The 14,517-nt window shown below is 36.1% G+C and overlaps 2 protein-coding genes across 5 annotated transcripts; both read left to right on the top strand.

Moving 5' to 3' along the window:
- LOC115980259 lies at nt 1-585 on the top strand. The gene has a single exon (XM_031102532.1). It carries the CDS (start codon nt 1-3, stop codon nt 583-585), a length of 585 nt encoding a protein of 194 aa, XP_030958392.1.
- A 650-nt stretch (nt 586-1,235) lies between these two features.
- LOC115982093 (ADP,ATP carrier protein-like) lies at nt 1,236-4,523 on the top strand. Of its 4 annotated transcripts, none has more exons than XM_031104609.1 (4): nt 1,236-1,360; nt 2,586-3,090; nt 3,215-3,526; nt 3,852-4,523. In XM_031104609.1, exons 2-4 carry the CDS (start codon nt 2,608-2,610, stop codon nt 4,236-4,238), a joined length of 1,182 nt encoding a protein of 393 aa, XP_030960469.1. In that variant the 5' UTR covers nt 1,236-1,360; nt 2,586-2,607; the 3' UTR covers nt 4,239-4,523. The 4 variants fall into 4 exon arrangements, with proteins under 4 accessions (XP_030960469.1, XP_030960470.1, XP_030960468.1 ...); XM_031104610.1 differs by lacking the exon at nt 1,236-1,360 and adding an exon at nt 1,367-1,593; XM_031104608.1 differs by lacking the exon at nt 1,236-1,360 and having other exon boundaries at nt 1,367-3,090.
- The last annotated feature ends 9,994 nt before the right edge of the window (nt 4,524-14,517 follow it).

Consider the following 14,517-nt stretch of genomic DNA (forward strand, 5'->3'; position numbering starts at 1 on the left):
ATGGCTCAGAGATTAATAGATGACTACCATGGTGCCATTAAAATGGATTTTCCCCCTTTGCAGTCCACTCCTATGGGCTGGTCTGTCCCTCCTCCTGGTGTGTTTAAGGTAACTGTAGATGGGGCATGCTCTATAGATTCTGGGGGGAGTTCAGGGGTTGGTGTAGTTATCAGAGATGGGTCCGGCATGGTTATAGTAGCTCTCAGCAAGCTGCTGCCTTCTAATTTCCCTGCTGAGTGGACGGAACTATTTGCTATTGAGCAAGGCCTTATGTTGGCTCAAGAAATGGATCTCCCTCAAGTCATGATGGAATTAGATGCTCTTTCGGCGATTCTTGCTATTAACCATGGCAATATTGGAGGTGAAACTGGTAATTTGGTGGAAGGTATTTTGCGGGCCAAAGCTTTGTTCTATTGCTGCTCTTTTGCTTACTTGAAAAGGGACTACAACATGGTTGCTCACGAGCTTGCTCAATTCGCCAAGACTAATTATTATTCTCAAGTCTGGAAAGGTGTTACCCCACCTTTTGTATCTCATTTGGTTGTATCTGATTTAGAGCCTCATGCTGGTGGCTCTCTGTTGTAACCCTTTTTTGGTTTAATGAAATTGATTTCCTCTCCCAAAAAAAAGTATTTAGTTTTGTTTTTGTTTTGTTTTGTTTTTTGTTTTTTGTTTTTTTTTTTTTTTTTTAAAGTAAAGGGTTAAGGGTCTATCAACTTGTTGTGGACATGAGATGTATATTATCAAACCAAAAGGGTCTTACACTGTTTTACTTCCATACAGAGACCAGAGAAAGAAAGATTGAGAGAGAGTTTACCCAAAAAGAAACGCTGAAAAAGGGTTTGAGAGAGAGAGAGGGGTGTATTATAATATAATATAATACCCATCCATCAATCAAAGTAATTTAAAAAAGAAAGGGCTTTCCGGTTCTGTTGGTAAGAAAAAAGCTAAAGACAAAATATACAGTAGAGAGAGAGAGAACAATTAGACTGAGGAGAGAGAGAGTCTTTCACTAAAATTACTAAAAAGATTTCTGTTTTGTTGGGTTGAAATTGAATCCCTTCACTGTTCTGGCCATCGCCATCATTGTCCATTTTGTACGGCCTTTACTTACCCCTCTACGTTATATTTATGTAAAAAATTTTCATATTCTAAATCTATTATTATTATTATTATCATCAATTTTCTTAGACTAGAATGACATGTGAGCTGGGACCCACTCCTGTGCATCGGTTATATTAGGCCTCCACTCCACTACATGTGCTACATGCAAGACGCATTTCTCACCAGACTTGGATATTCAGTTATTCACAGCAGAGCAGCCTGAGCTAGACAGCTAGTCTTGTTTGTTATGCACTGAGTATCTCTCTCTCTCTTAATCACTATGGTGTTTATAACTTGGGAGACCCAAAATTCTTATTTTCATGCTAATTTTCCTCTATGGTTTTAGGCACTTTTTGGTTTTTGAAATGAGAGAAAATGGATTTTTGAATGAATGAAATTACACTAGTTCACTCCTTGCTTAGCTGAAGGTCTCAATATGTTTTGATGTGGTTTTTGCTCTATCTGGTTCCTTGAAATCACTCTCATAGTGTTAAGCATTTCTGACTTGGTTATTTATTTATAATTATTTCCTCCCTCTCATATTTGTAATTCAATTTAATATGAAAGTCCTCTTTTTGTGAATTTTTTTTTTCCTTTTAATTTAAAAGATCTAATATGTAGAGGTGAACAAATTATTAAATAAGATTAAGATGATTAAGAGAATATTTAAGGTTAAGGGAAAAGGGAGATGGGAGTAGAGGTAATAATATCACCTTAAGATGTTATATCCTCGACACAAAAGAATTTGATGCTTGATGCACTGATTTTGTTCACAAGTTTTTGGTCAATGTAAGCAAATAGTGAAATGGCCAACCCATTACAGATATCCAAAGAGTGTGCCAATGTATGACCACATTGATATGATTTATTTTATTTATTTATTTATTTTGTGTGTGTGTGGAAAAAATATTTCTAGTGTAGTAGTATGGTGTCTTAGAAATAGTCAGGCAAATCTTAAATCTCTGTTTTGTTTCCCCATTTGAATATCTCCTCCAGTTCATGGTGCAAGCATTATTTTTATGAGTATCTAAAAATTTATGTGCAATCTCAGTCTGGAAAATAAGACCCAGAAAGTGGACTCAGTTTTGGCTTCAATGGAAACTTTGCTTTCTGAATATTAATATTGAATCTTTAAGGAGTTTTCTCATATATGTGAAATGGATATGCTACTGAACCTGATGTATTGATATTTTTCCTTCTTGTTTTCTCTTGTTGAGAGAAACAAATGCATTGTGGTTTCTATTCCAGACCCTTCATTTATGTCTAGTTTTGTTTTTATGCGTATTGAACTTGTAAGCTTAGTTGGGTCGGCTTTACCAGCCCTCTTTCTTTCTAGAGCTGGAATTACACCCATATCTGCATAATTATATGCATGTCATTTATGCTTTCATTGGCTTTGTGAAATTTTATTAAGATTTTAAGAGTTATCCTTTGTCCTTATTTTGCTTTCCTTATTGCCTGATTTGTTAATGTCCTTGCAGGTTACCAAATTGAGTTGCAAAAATGGCAGATAGGCCACAACTTCCATCTGTAATCCAGAAGATAAGAGTGCAACCTTACCTCTCCATCACGCACTTTCCTAACCATCAAGCCTGGACTTCAAGCTTGCAAAACATTCCCAGTGCTGGTGGATATGCGATCGACAGATTGCACAAAACATTGCTCCCAGCAAATGCTGGCTCTGCCTCCAATCTTGCTTCACCTCTGCTTCCAGTATTTGTAAGAGCTCCGCTGGAAAAGCATAAGTCTGACTCTCGAACTGGGTTAATTTATGGATCATTCCTTGCTCTTTTTGGGGTGCTAACTGCTCCAATTGGGAGAGTGAAACTCCTGATCCAGTGCCAAGATGAGATGATCAAGTCAGGTAGACTAACTAAGCCTTATAAAGGAATTGTGAACTGCTTCGCCAGAACAATCAGTAATGAAGGCTTCATATCCCTTTGGAGAGGCTACATCCCTGGTGTCATCAGCGACGTTTCCAATAGAGTAAATTTTCAGCAATTTTTTCTTTTATAACATATTGTCCATTAACTGGGCTTCTTAAACTAGATTTTGACCATCAGAAATTTGTAGATGCTTTTGTTGTTTATTTCTTCTTTATGTACAACAGGTAATAAGCTTTGGCTTTAACAACTCAAAAAACAAAGATGGCTTGGCAGGAGGAATTTTTCCTAATTTAGCAACTCATTTTGTTGTTTATCCCCTGGTTTATGCCCAGACTCGCCTAGCCAATGATATCAAGACAAGCAATAAGATTGAAGAAAGGCAATTCAAAGGTTTGATTGATGTCTACAAAAAAGCTATAAGATCAGATGGCATTGCTGGACTGTACCGTGGATTTGCTATCTCAAGTTGTAAAAGCTTCTTAAGTAATGGGGTCTACTTAGGCATACAAGTTATGTTACGCAGGCTCGGGTCACAGGTCAGTGCAAACATGAGAATTTAGTGTCACTGGGGCTATTTCCTTGATGACATTCATAGTCCCTATACCCAGCATGCATTGCTTTTTTACAAACAAGGTCACCCTTGATTTATTTTTTCCAAGTGTTTCTTGACAAATTCCTTTCACTCTCTCTTTTGTTTTTGGTTACATTTGGCTTTCCCAATATTTTTAATTTTAATTGTCTAAGTGGCATCTTCATTTCATGTAATTCAGAGAATTTTTTAAAAGGTTTTGCTGATAAGTGTGAAATAGCAATCCATTCATGATACAGAATTATGTTGAATTACACTTGCTGTTTTTGCAGGATGACTTCTTGGCTGCACCAGTAATGGCAGTGGGAGTCGCAGTTTGTCAAAAGATGGCAACTTACCCGTTGGACACTGTAAGTAGGAGGATGATGATGACCTCTGGAGAAGTTGTTAAATATCAGAGTTCAATACATGCATTTGCAGAGATTATCAGGAATGAGGGTGTTAAGTCCCTTTATAAGGGTGGAGGTACATGCATCCTCGAAAAAATTACTTTATCCGTGTTTTTTGCTGTTTTTATCACAAGATTGCCCCATTATTTTTCCACAAAGAAGTCTAATTCTGCCGCTGATGGTGTGTCTGCAAAGAGGAATGGATCGGCTGGTGGTGATCAATCTGCATCAACTCTCACCATTAAATGGACATATGGTAAGAAGGACTAGGGGCAACGGTGGTGGAGGCCCACGCAGAAATTTCTCTTCTGAGGGGAACAATGATTTAGATTTTCTTTGCAATTAGAGTTCAGTTGACAGTCTGAGAAAGTTCTTCTGTAATATAATATTATAGGGAGTAAAACAATAGTACTTAGGTTTATGAGTCTGGGCTTAACCTCTTCCCCGTAGTAAACAAATGAGTTTGTATTGTGCTGACTTCTAGAAATTGGATACTCAAATTACCACCACTTGAAATCAATACATCTACTGGAAGCTTAATAGCGTTAGATCGTCTGATACATTGTCTTTCATATCGAAATATTTTTCTTAGTCAATGATCTGTTACATCTTTTGAGTACTTGCATCTGAGTGTGTGAATGAGAATTGATGCTCAACTGAGAAACTTTTAGCATGTGCATTCCCTCTATAGCAATATTATTTGTTATCAACTAAAATATGTGGGATTTTATTTTTGATGAGGGCTCTTTCACTGATTTACACGTTTAAACTCGGTGCAGAATGAGTCTTGAAAGAAGCATATTGAACTTAAAGACTAGTTTACTAGTTTTAAACTTCATTTGGGTCACTGGGTGCAGGATTTCATTACATTCGGCAACTTGAAGTGATTCACAACCTCTGTAAGGAATGATTTTGCCTGCAAGTGTTCTAGCACTACCTAAATTTATCAATTTTGAAAGTTTCTTCTTGATTGGTGTTGACAGAAATGTGATATTGAAAATTGCAATGATTTCTTATTGGAGTGAGAATCTGCCATTGCATATGGCTCTGCTTAGGTGAGTTAGGACTAGTTCCACACTTCGACGATTAATTAATACACAGATCATAAGAGAACTTTTATTGCTATAAAGCTTCTTTGGATCAAGCTGAATGTATTGTGCTTTGGGTCAAAAGAAGCAAAAGAAGACAGAAAGCCTATCAATTCAAGCATTAGATATTGAGCTTTGGGTTAAGCTGAATGGTTAACATACAATTGAACTCACGTAACCAAGCCTGAATAGAGAGGAGAAGGATTCAGTCATTTTGTTACACCCAATTTAGGATACGAAGAAAAAATTGAAATAATTGAAAAAATCAAACTTACACAACTACATTCTGACCCGCACAGCCACATTCCAACCCACACAGCCAACATCAAACTCACACAATTAAATTCCGACCCACACAACCAACATCACAGCCAAGACCCACACATCCACCACCACCAAACCACAACAACCCACAACCAAAATTTTGAACCACGCCAAACCCACACATCCCACAACCCACGCACATCAAACCCACGCCTACCACGACCCATGCCACCACGACCAAGCCACTGTTGGGGATATTACACAAAGTAATAATGGAAGAACAAGGTTAACACAAAAAACAAACAGAAAATAGATAACTTGGAAGCACTATATCGTTTTCCTTAGACAATATTTGTCCCCCACACTTTTGTTGTTAAAGGGTTATCGCAAATTTGTCTCCAAGATACAACTAAGATGTTAGGTTCTGCAGATTGCAATTCTGGAAAATGACCACCGGATTTCTTATGTTTCTTTCAAACTTACTCTTTTGTGGAGTTAGTTATTTTTCAAGTGAACATAAGCCTCTATTTATACCCATAGGGTTATGTTTCATAAAAAGTCATGTATGGAGTTAGTTATTTTTCAAGTGAACATAAGCCTCTATTTATACCCATAGGGTTATGTTTCATAAAAAGTCATGTATGGAAAGTTAATTATTTTTCAAGTGAACATAAACCTCTATTCATGAAAAGGCATGTATATTTCATGAAAATTCGCGTATGAAGAGTTAGTTATTTTTTCATAAAACGGTTAACAAAAATTGAAACCTCTTCAACCTTTCTGAACAGTCGCCAGAAAATTCCAGAACTTGAATTTTCATTTTATGAAACCATATTCTCCAAACTCAAACATCATTATTACAACATATCCTTCTATATACCTATATATACAACAGCCACCACCCCATGGGGCATGACTCATCGGCAGTGGTAGCTCCAGGAATTTTTTTTGAGAGTGATTATTAAGAAACTTAAATTATACAAAATCTAATAAAAAGAGAATTTTATACATTGACAAAACACACACACACACACACACACAATCTTACAATTTTCTTTTACAATTTTTATTTATTTATTTTGAAATTGTTACATGATAATCTCATTATCAATGTTGCAAGCTACATCTCTTCAAAAGTTTAGTTAAATAAAATTTTTCTTTAACTTTTTTCTTTTTATTTGTAAGGACCTAATATATTGTTAAGGGGACCAAAGTTTAAGAACAAAATTTGGCTACAAACTTAGTTGTAGTCACTCTCATTAAATGAATTAACATTGTTAGATATTTTGAAAATCTACTCGAAGAATTGCATGTTCTCTATGTTCTTAAAACACTTCAAAATTTCATGCCAATCGAATTTTATTTACCATTCGATCCATAAAATTATTTTTTATGTATAATTTTGGACTACAAAAACTCGAAATTTAAATATTTGATTGACGACATAGCTATTAATCTTTTATTTTCTTGAAATTTCGCAAATATGGAGGATTTAAGAAGAAAATGAAATTAAATGGTGAATTTGTTAAAATTCACATTCAATAAAAAAAAAATATTGAATAGAGTTGTGGCCTTAGTCTACAACCAAGTTTGTTGCCAAATTTTGTCCAAAATTTAATTATGTTGGACTTAAAAAGAATTTAGGGTGATCACAAAGAAATTGGTTCAATTCATAGTGCAAAACAGTACCACAACATCGTTTAATTCCATGCTTGTATCAGATTATTGCTACAATGGGACAACTTAGATTGGTTATGATGATGTACAAAGTATTTATACAAAGGTCACATATGCTAAGGGAAAGGGGTTGCCTGGTTACTTTTCGTGGCAGATTGACCTTGATTACAATTGGACTCTCTCCAAATTAAAAAGGTTAAAACTTATGAATTTATAATTTTCTAATATTTTTGTGTTAGTTTCTAGATTCTAAAATAGTTTGCTATAATGATAATTTTCAATTTGAAGCAAAAAAGAAATTACGATAAAAGAAAAAAAAAGTTAGGGTTTCAACCAATGTTTCTATGGCCGGCCAAAATTGGATAAGTAAGATTTCAACCTCATACAATTAATTTATAGAGATGGGATGTCAATCAACCTTGTTTACCCTTTTTTAACAACTCTATGAAGTGATGTTGGAATGTATGTTTGATATATATAAGCCCGGCAAAATAAAACAACTTATGTCTGGGATTAATACTATGCTTCTCGGTTTTAGGCCGAGGTGTAGGTTAATACTTGTTCTTGAACTACAATACTCTCACTCTCTCTCTCTACTTTTTTTCTTGATCCCCTTTTTCTTGTAGGGATCCTTTTCCTTTGTATAATCATTCAAATTGCATCCGGGCCTTCCACTTGGGTGGACAAGGGTGTTTTTTTTTTTTTTTTTTTTCCCAGTACTTGTCCCATCAGGGCCTTACTAGAAGGTTTCTCTGTTAGATTGTGAGCTATGATGACACCATTCAGGGGTCATTCCACCATTAATGCGGCCAACTAAGTGGGTGCATAGCATTGAATGTGGAGGTAATGGATGCCTTATCTGTATCCTTCCTTCATCCACTCAATGACAAACATTCCTTCCTTTCCTTGGACACGTGTCTGGTGGTCTTCATGGCCAGACCTTGGCCCTTCTAGGAATGTACTCGTATCCTCGAGTTCCTTGGCCACGCTGATCTTCTCCGTTTTTGTGATTGTGTTATCATGTTTGCTCCGAGGCTTCCTTAACAAAACCTTCCAAGGTGTGCCCCTTTTGTCTTGACCTCTTCTCATTTATTCTTGTTCTCGGTTTGCATGCTCTTGTCATCGGTTTCTTGTCGTCCCACAATTTCTTAAGCTTTGTATTTGAATTTATTGGTCTTGTGGATTTAATTTGGTGATTAATTATGAGACTCGTAACAAGAGTATAGCTTAATAATATATTTGATAGAATTGTTTGAACTTGTTTCTTTTTTGTTTTTACTTTTATTTTAGCAAAAATATGTAAGAAATATATCTTCTTACATTTGTTTAACTTCACAATTTTACATCAATGTTCATTATTGATATGAGAATGTCTACATTTTAAGACATACAATTGACATTAAAAAAAAAAAAAAACAAGTGTTAGAGATAATAAAAGCCGAAATTTATAACATATTTTGAAAAATAATTTACTATAAAATATAAGGATTACACAACGTTAAATGAATCTGATTTAACAACTATCTATATAACTATATAAGAAAATTCTGGTGACAACTAACTTTGTGCACAACTCGCCACATGGGTGAGTTGTGCACAAAATTAAAGAGTTGTGGCACCAGAACCACTCAACTATATAACTGTATCACAATGATAGGCCGACATATTCATTATTCTTTTCAAAAATATATTTTTTAGTTATTAAAAAAAAAAAAAAAGTTCTCTTGTTGATTACTTGGTTGTACTTTGCGGGTTTTCCGAGGATTTTACCAAAAGATTATTCGTTTCTCAACAACCTCAAAATTGAAATTGCTTTTGACTTTAAGGCTGTGTTTATTTCATGTAAGTGATTTTCCGAAAAATACTTATTTTCCGGAAATGCTATTTTCCGGAAAGGAAAATATTTTTAAGTGTTTGGTTGCATTTCAGAAAATGTTGTGAAAAATATTTTCTGGTGTTTGGTTGTATGGTTGAAAATGTTATTTTCCTACAAATTTTTCACATAGCAACGGCAACAAACTCTGGCAATCAAAAGCCACAACCACCTAAACACCACCACCACACCACCACAACAACAACAAAAATCAAAATCACACAAAAAACACATTTTCTCACATTGAGAGAAAATTACACAAAAAATCGCGATCGGGGAAGAGAGAAGAAGGAAGAGAGGGAGGACGATCGGTTTTGGGGTCGAGGACGATCGGTTTTGGGGTGCAACGATCGCGATCAGGGACGACGAATCGGTGCTGCGACTACGATCGCGATCGGCACGAAGGCGAGATCGCGATCGGGGACCACGAATTTGGGTTCGCGATCGGGGACGACGAATTGGTGCTGCGACTGCGATCGCGATCGGCGTGAAGGCGAAGTCGACCGACGAAGTCAAATTGCAAAGTCGAACGGCGAAGTCGAAAGGTACGATTCGAAGTTGAACGGCGAAGTCAAAGTCGAAGTCGAACGGCGAAGTCGAATGGCGAAGTCGAACGGCGAACCGATCGTCCCCTCTCTCTTCTTCCTCTCTCTCTCTCTCTCTCTCTCTCTCTCTCTCTCTCTCTCTCTCTCTCTCTCTCTCTGCGGGTGCGTCTCCCTCTCCGTCAGCTCTATCTCTGTTTTCCGAAAAATGGGTATTTGAAGGTAAAATAAAAATGAAAATCAATTTACACCCGTTGACAGGCCAACTAAAAAGCATTTCCGGAAAATGCATTTTCCGTGCGCCACCAAACACCCGTAAATACGGAAAAGCATTTCCGGAAATGCTTTTCACTCAAAACAAACACAGCCTAAAACCCAATATATCCTATATGCAAGTTGCAAATACAATATTCCATCCAAGAAAGAATTAAATTTATTTTCAAAAAAAAAAAAAAAAAAAAAAAAACAGAGTATATTGAAAGAGAAACCATGCTATTTGCCAATATATATCTGCTCCATTACCATAATCATAGTAAGGAAAACAACTCCCAAATTCCCTTAATGGCTTTGAAAAGACTTGCTTCATTCTCTTCCACGTTCCACCCTCCTGTTCCTTTTCCAACAACGCTTCTCAGCTGGGAATAAGAATGTCGTCAAAGCTTCCTACTTATCTGGCAGTGGATACCCATTGTCCAACATAGATTCAACCCTTTTCACACACCTCTTTTGCGCCTTTGCTTATCTTGACCCCGACTCCTACCAAGTTAACATTTCCTCCTCAGACATAATCCAATTCTCAGCCTTCACCAAAACCGTGCAGCAAAAAAACCCATCTGTTAAAACCCTCTTATCCATCGGTGGAGGAGACTCAAATCCTTCGAATTTCTCTTCCATGGCTAGCCAAGCCAGTACCCGAAAAACATTCATTCATTCATTCCTCAATAACAATAGCCAGGTCTTATGACTTCAATGGCCTTGACTTTGACTGGGAATTCCCATCAACAGCCACAGACAACATGGATCGGTTTTGGGAGGACCAGTATCTTTAGCAAAACTCTAATGTGAGTTATTGCGTCTACCTATTCCATCATTTCATACACTATTTTTTATCAAAAATACTTTTCATACACCATTTACCGTCCATATGTCAGGGTCGTAACAAAATTTTTGGCTCAAATACAGACTCTTCTGACCAGCTAGCCCGACCACTCAAGGACGTGTACAATAAAGGACATGTGAGGAAGACAGCATCAATTTTTTCTGAGCTCTATTCAACTTTTCAAGGATAATTGGAACACCTATTTCACCTACTCTCCACGAACTTGGAGCACCAGTCGACAAAACTCATTCAAATCTCACAAAAATGCACATCTGTATCATTTGAGTGAAAAATTAAAGGAAAAGTTTTAAAAGTTGTACTTTCAATTTTATTTTAAAAATTTTACAAATTGATTTATCAGCTACGGATCATATTGATATTAGAATAAATAAAATTTTTAACTTTTTATGTTACTTGATTGATGTTATAGTTATTAAAAATTTTATTTTTTTATATAAGATTTATAAATTGTTGTACCACCAATTTTTAAGCATAAAACAAAAAATGATTAAAAAATTTATTTATTATGTTGTTGATGTTATGCAAATCATATTTATTAATATGTTAATTTATGAGTTTTCTGTAATATTGACTTTTGAGTTGTCTCCCTTCTTCTTTCAATTGACACACTCAACAGTCAACACATAGGCTCTGTGGTCTCCGCTTCTGCTTCTCTCAGGCAGCAACAGCCCCCACCTCCACAGCCACAACATGGAATAGCAACTTCCTTAATCCGCAGTACTTGTAACAATTCTGCCTTGTTTAATGTTTAAATGTTAACACAGCCATTTTTAAAAGCTTATATAATAAAAATTTTAGTACCTCCAGCATCATTCAAAATTAAATTATTGGAAAAAAAAAATATGAAGTTAGGGATATTATAAATACTTTCATGACTTTACAAACTAATGTGTCAATTTTTAAACAAAACATAAAAAGTATTTACGAAATTTATTTATGAATACGACACCCATTACATTTATTGTCATATCAATTTATAAGTATTTTGTGTTAAAATTAGTAGTAAATTTAGCACTTTGCTACCTAGAAGTATAGGCCTTATAAGAGAGTTGTTATTAAAGAGTTGTAAATAATATCATCCTCCGTCAAGAGAGTGATGCAAGTAATACTAAATAAGTAAATATTTTATTACATTAGAGCATTCACATCAATGATTCTAAAAATTTTAGATTTTAACACCTCAAAAACATATTTTCTCTATTATAACATCAAAATACATCCAACATCAAAACTTCTATAATTTTTACCACTTCATTTAATATAATATAAAATAGTCATTAAATTAATTAAAAACACACGCACACACAAAAACCTATAGCAACCACCTCCACCACCACTACCACCACTCCACCCGCCATAACTACCATTGTAGCAACCACAAACCCTCCATAGCCACCACCACCAGGTCCACCACAAGCCACAGGCACCATCATGGCAACCACAACCCACTGCAGGAAGAAAAGAAAAAAAAAAAAAAAAATCAAAGCATAACCATAACCATCTACCAAAATCACAACCAACCACCACAAAAACAACTAGTCACTGCAAAAACAAAATCTCAGCCACCTTCCTCTTCCACCAAATCTCAACCACACACTCATTCCTATCCACCAACGAATCATAGCCAAGCACTCACTAGTGGCCAATCTAACCCACTACAGGAAGGAAAAAAAAAAAATGCAAAACCACAACCATCTACCAAAATCAACCAGCCATCAAAACAAAATTGTAACCCAACGATCCAATCCACGCACTCACCGATCTCATTGATCTCACCACTGTGCCTCACGACCGATCTCACCACCGTGCCTCCAAATTAGACCCACAAACCATTGCAAGGTGACCCACCACTGAAAACCCACTGAAACAGATTGAAAGCCACAGGGAGATCGAGTTCAGAGACAAAGGAGAAAGAAGAAGAAAAAAGAAGGAGAGAAACGGCAGGTTTGAAGAAAAAAAAAAAAAAAAGAGATTTTTTTTTAACGAGAAGAAGAGAGAGAAAGCTTTATATATATATATATATATTTTAAGTTATACTGTAGCTAAGTTATTATTTCTTTTTGCTATAGCACCTTTGTTGTGACCCATGTTTTAGTGTTTTAGTTGCAAATATAGCATTTTTAGCATTTATACCATCTTTAATGTGAATCTTTTTATTTATTTATTTTGAGAGGAAATGATAGTAGGCTTTATTAACGTAAATTACGTTGTATAATGGGGAAGAGAAAATATGGACATTCTTCTAATTAAACAATGGCCTTATCTTCTTCTTTTGCAGCACTAGCCAAAGCTAGTACAGCACGATTACATCGTAAAGGAAGGCTAGAAAAAGAAATAAAAACAAAACTTTCTCTAATACATGAAATATCTTCAAGGGTCCATGCAACCTCCAATAAGCAAATCCTGTCAGAATTTAACAATTCCACAAGTTTAGCAAAATTGCATTCCACCTCTACTTTGGAAAAACTGATGCTTTGACAGAAAAGTAAAGCTTTCCTCATCACAAAAGCTATTGTGCATAGCTGGTTCAGCTTCTTATCCATTCGATCACATAGAGCAGCTAGTACTTCACCCTTTTTGTTGCGGATAATCAAGCTAGTACTTCTTGGATTGGGAAATAGCCACATTAACTTTGTGAATTAAGTCTGACCGAGGAGGCTTCCAAGTAGCTGCTGTCAAGCCGCCTACCTGCAGATTTCTCTCTTGCACTTCCATAAACTCCACTCTGTACAAGTCTGCCCGAGACCAAAGATCTTTGTGGGAGGGTGCAGTGTTGTTGAAAACCAGTTTATTTCTACTTTTCCATATCATCCAGCAAGCTATGCAGAGAGTATCAAAAACTGGTGAAAGTAAATTCTTAATTGCAGCATCCATTGCATCAATGAACTTTATGTGAGGAGGAAATCTGTAATCCCTCAAGTGTGAAGATTGCAGCCAAACGGCTTGGGCAAAGGAGCATTCCAGGAACAAATGAGTACAAGTCTCGGCTTCCTCAGTACAAAGAACACAAGAAAAGGAATTCAATACCTTTCTATCAAAGAGTTTGGTTCGTGTAGGCAAACTGTCATGATATACTCTCCAAATAAATGTTTTGACCTTAGGTGGAACCTGGGCGGACCAGATACCATCCCAAAAAGAGTGAAGTCGAGATGGATTGGATGAGGAAGCTTGATTTTCCTTTAAATCCCTTTCCAATTTTGTTTGTAAGAGATACGCACTATGAATTGTAAAAGTACCCGATCTATTTCTAGTCAAAATTAAGGAGTCATCAAGCCTTCGAAAACTAAGTAGAATAGCTTTGATGATGGAGGCTTCAAAAGGATAAAAAATCATATCAATGAGCATGTTCTTCCATCTTGGCTGAGGAGCTGAGAAATCCATTAAATCTGCCACTCTAGCTTCAGCTGGTAGAATTGTTCGAGGAGAGACAATTTTATGATTAGTCTCAGAGGGAAGCCACTTATCTGACCATAGGTTGATTTAAGAACTGTTTCCCACCCTCCATTGGCTACCTTGAAGGATGAGTTGTTGCCCTTGAATAATGCTCCTCCAAGCATAAGAGGAATGATTAGGACCAGTGGCTTGAAGGAAAGAAGTGTTAGGAAAATATTTGGCCTTATAAACCTTGTAGAGCAAAGAATCTTGATTGTGCAGAAGTCTCCAACACTGTTTAGCCAGCAAAGCTGAATTAAAACATTTAAGGTCTCGAAATCCTAGACCTCCATCCATTTTTGCTAGACATAATTGCTTCCAACTCAGCCAATGTATTTTCTTCTCCTCCTCTTTTTGACCCCACCAAAATTGTCCCATCATAGAATTAGTACCCGTTTGGATTCAAATTAATTTGGTGTTTGCATTTTGTAATCTACGTTTTTTTTTTTTATTTTGTTCAGCCCGCAATTGTTGACAAGTCAACTGTGAACAATGCACCCATGCACTGTTCACGGGTCCCACAAATTACACTTTTTAGCAACTTTTTCATTAA

The sequence above is a fragment of the Quercus lobata genome, chromosome 3 (assembly GCF_001633185.2).
Source record: "Quercus lobata isolate SW786 chromosome 3, ValleyOak3.0 Primary Assembly, whole genome shotgun sequence".
NCBI classification, from domain to species: domain Eukaryota; kingdom Viridiplantae; phylum Streptophyta; class Magnoliopsida; order Fagales; family Fagaceae; genus Quercus; species Quercus lobata.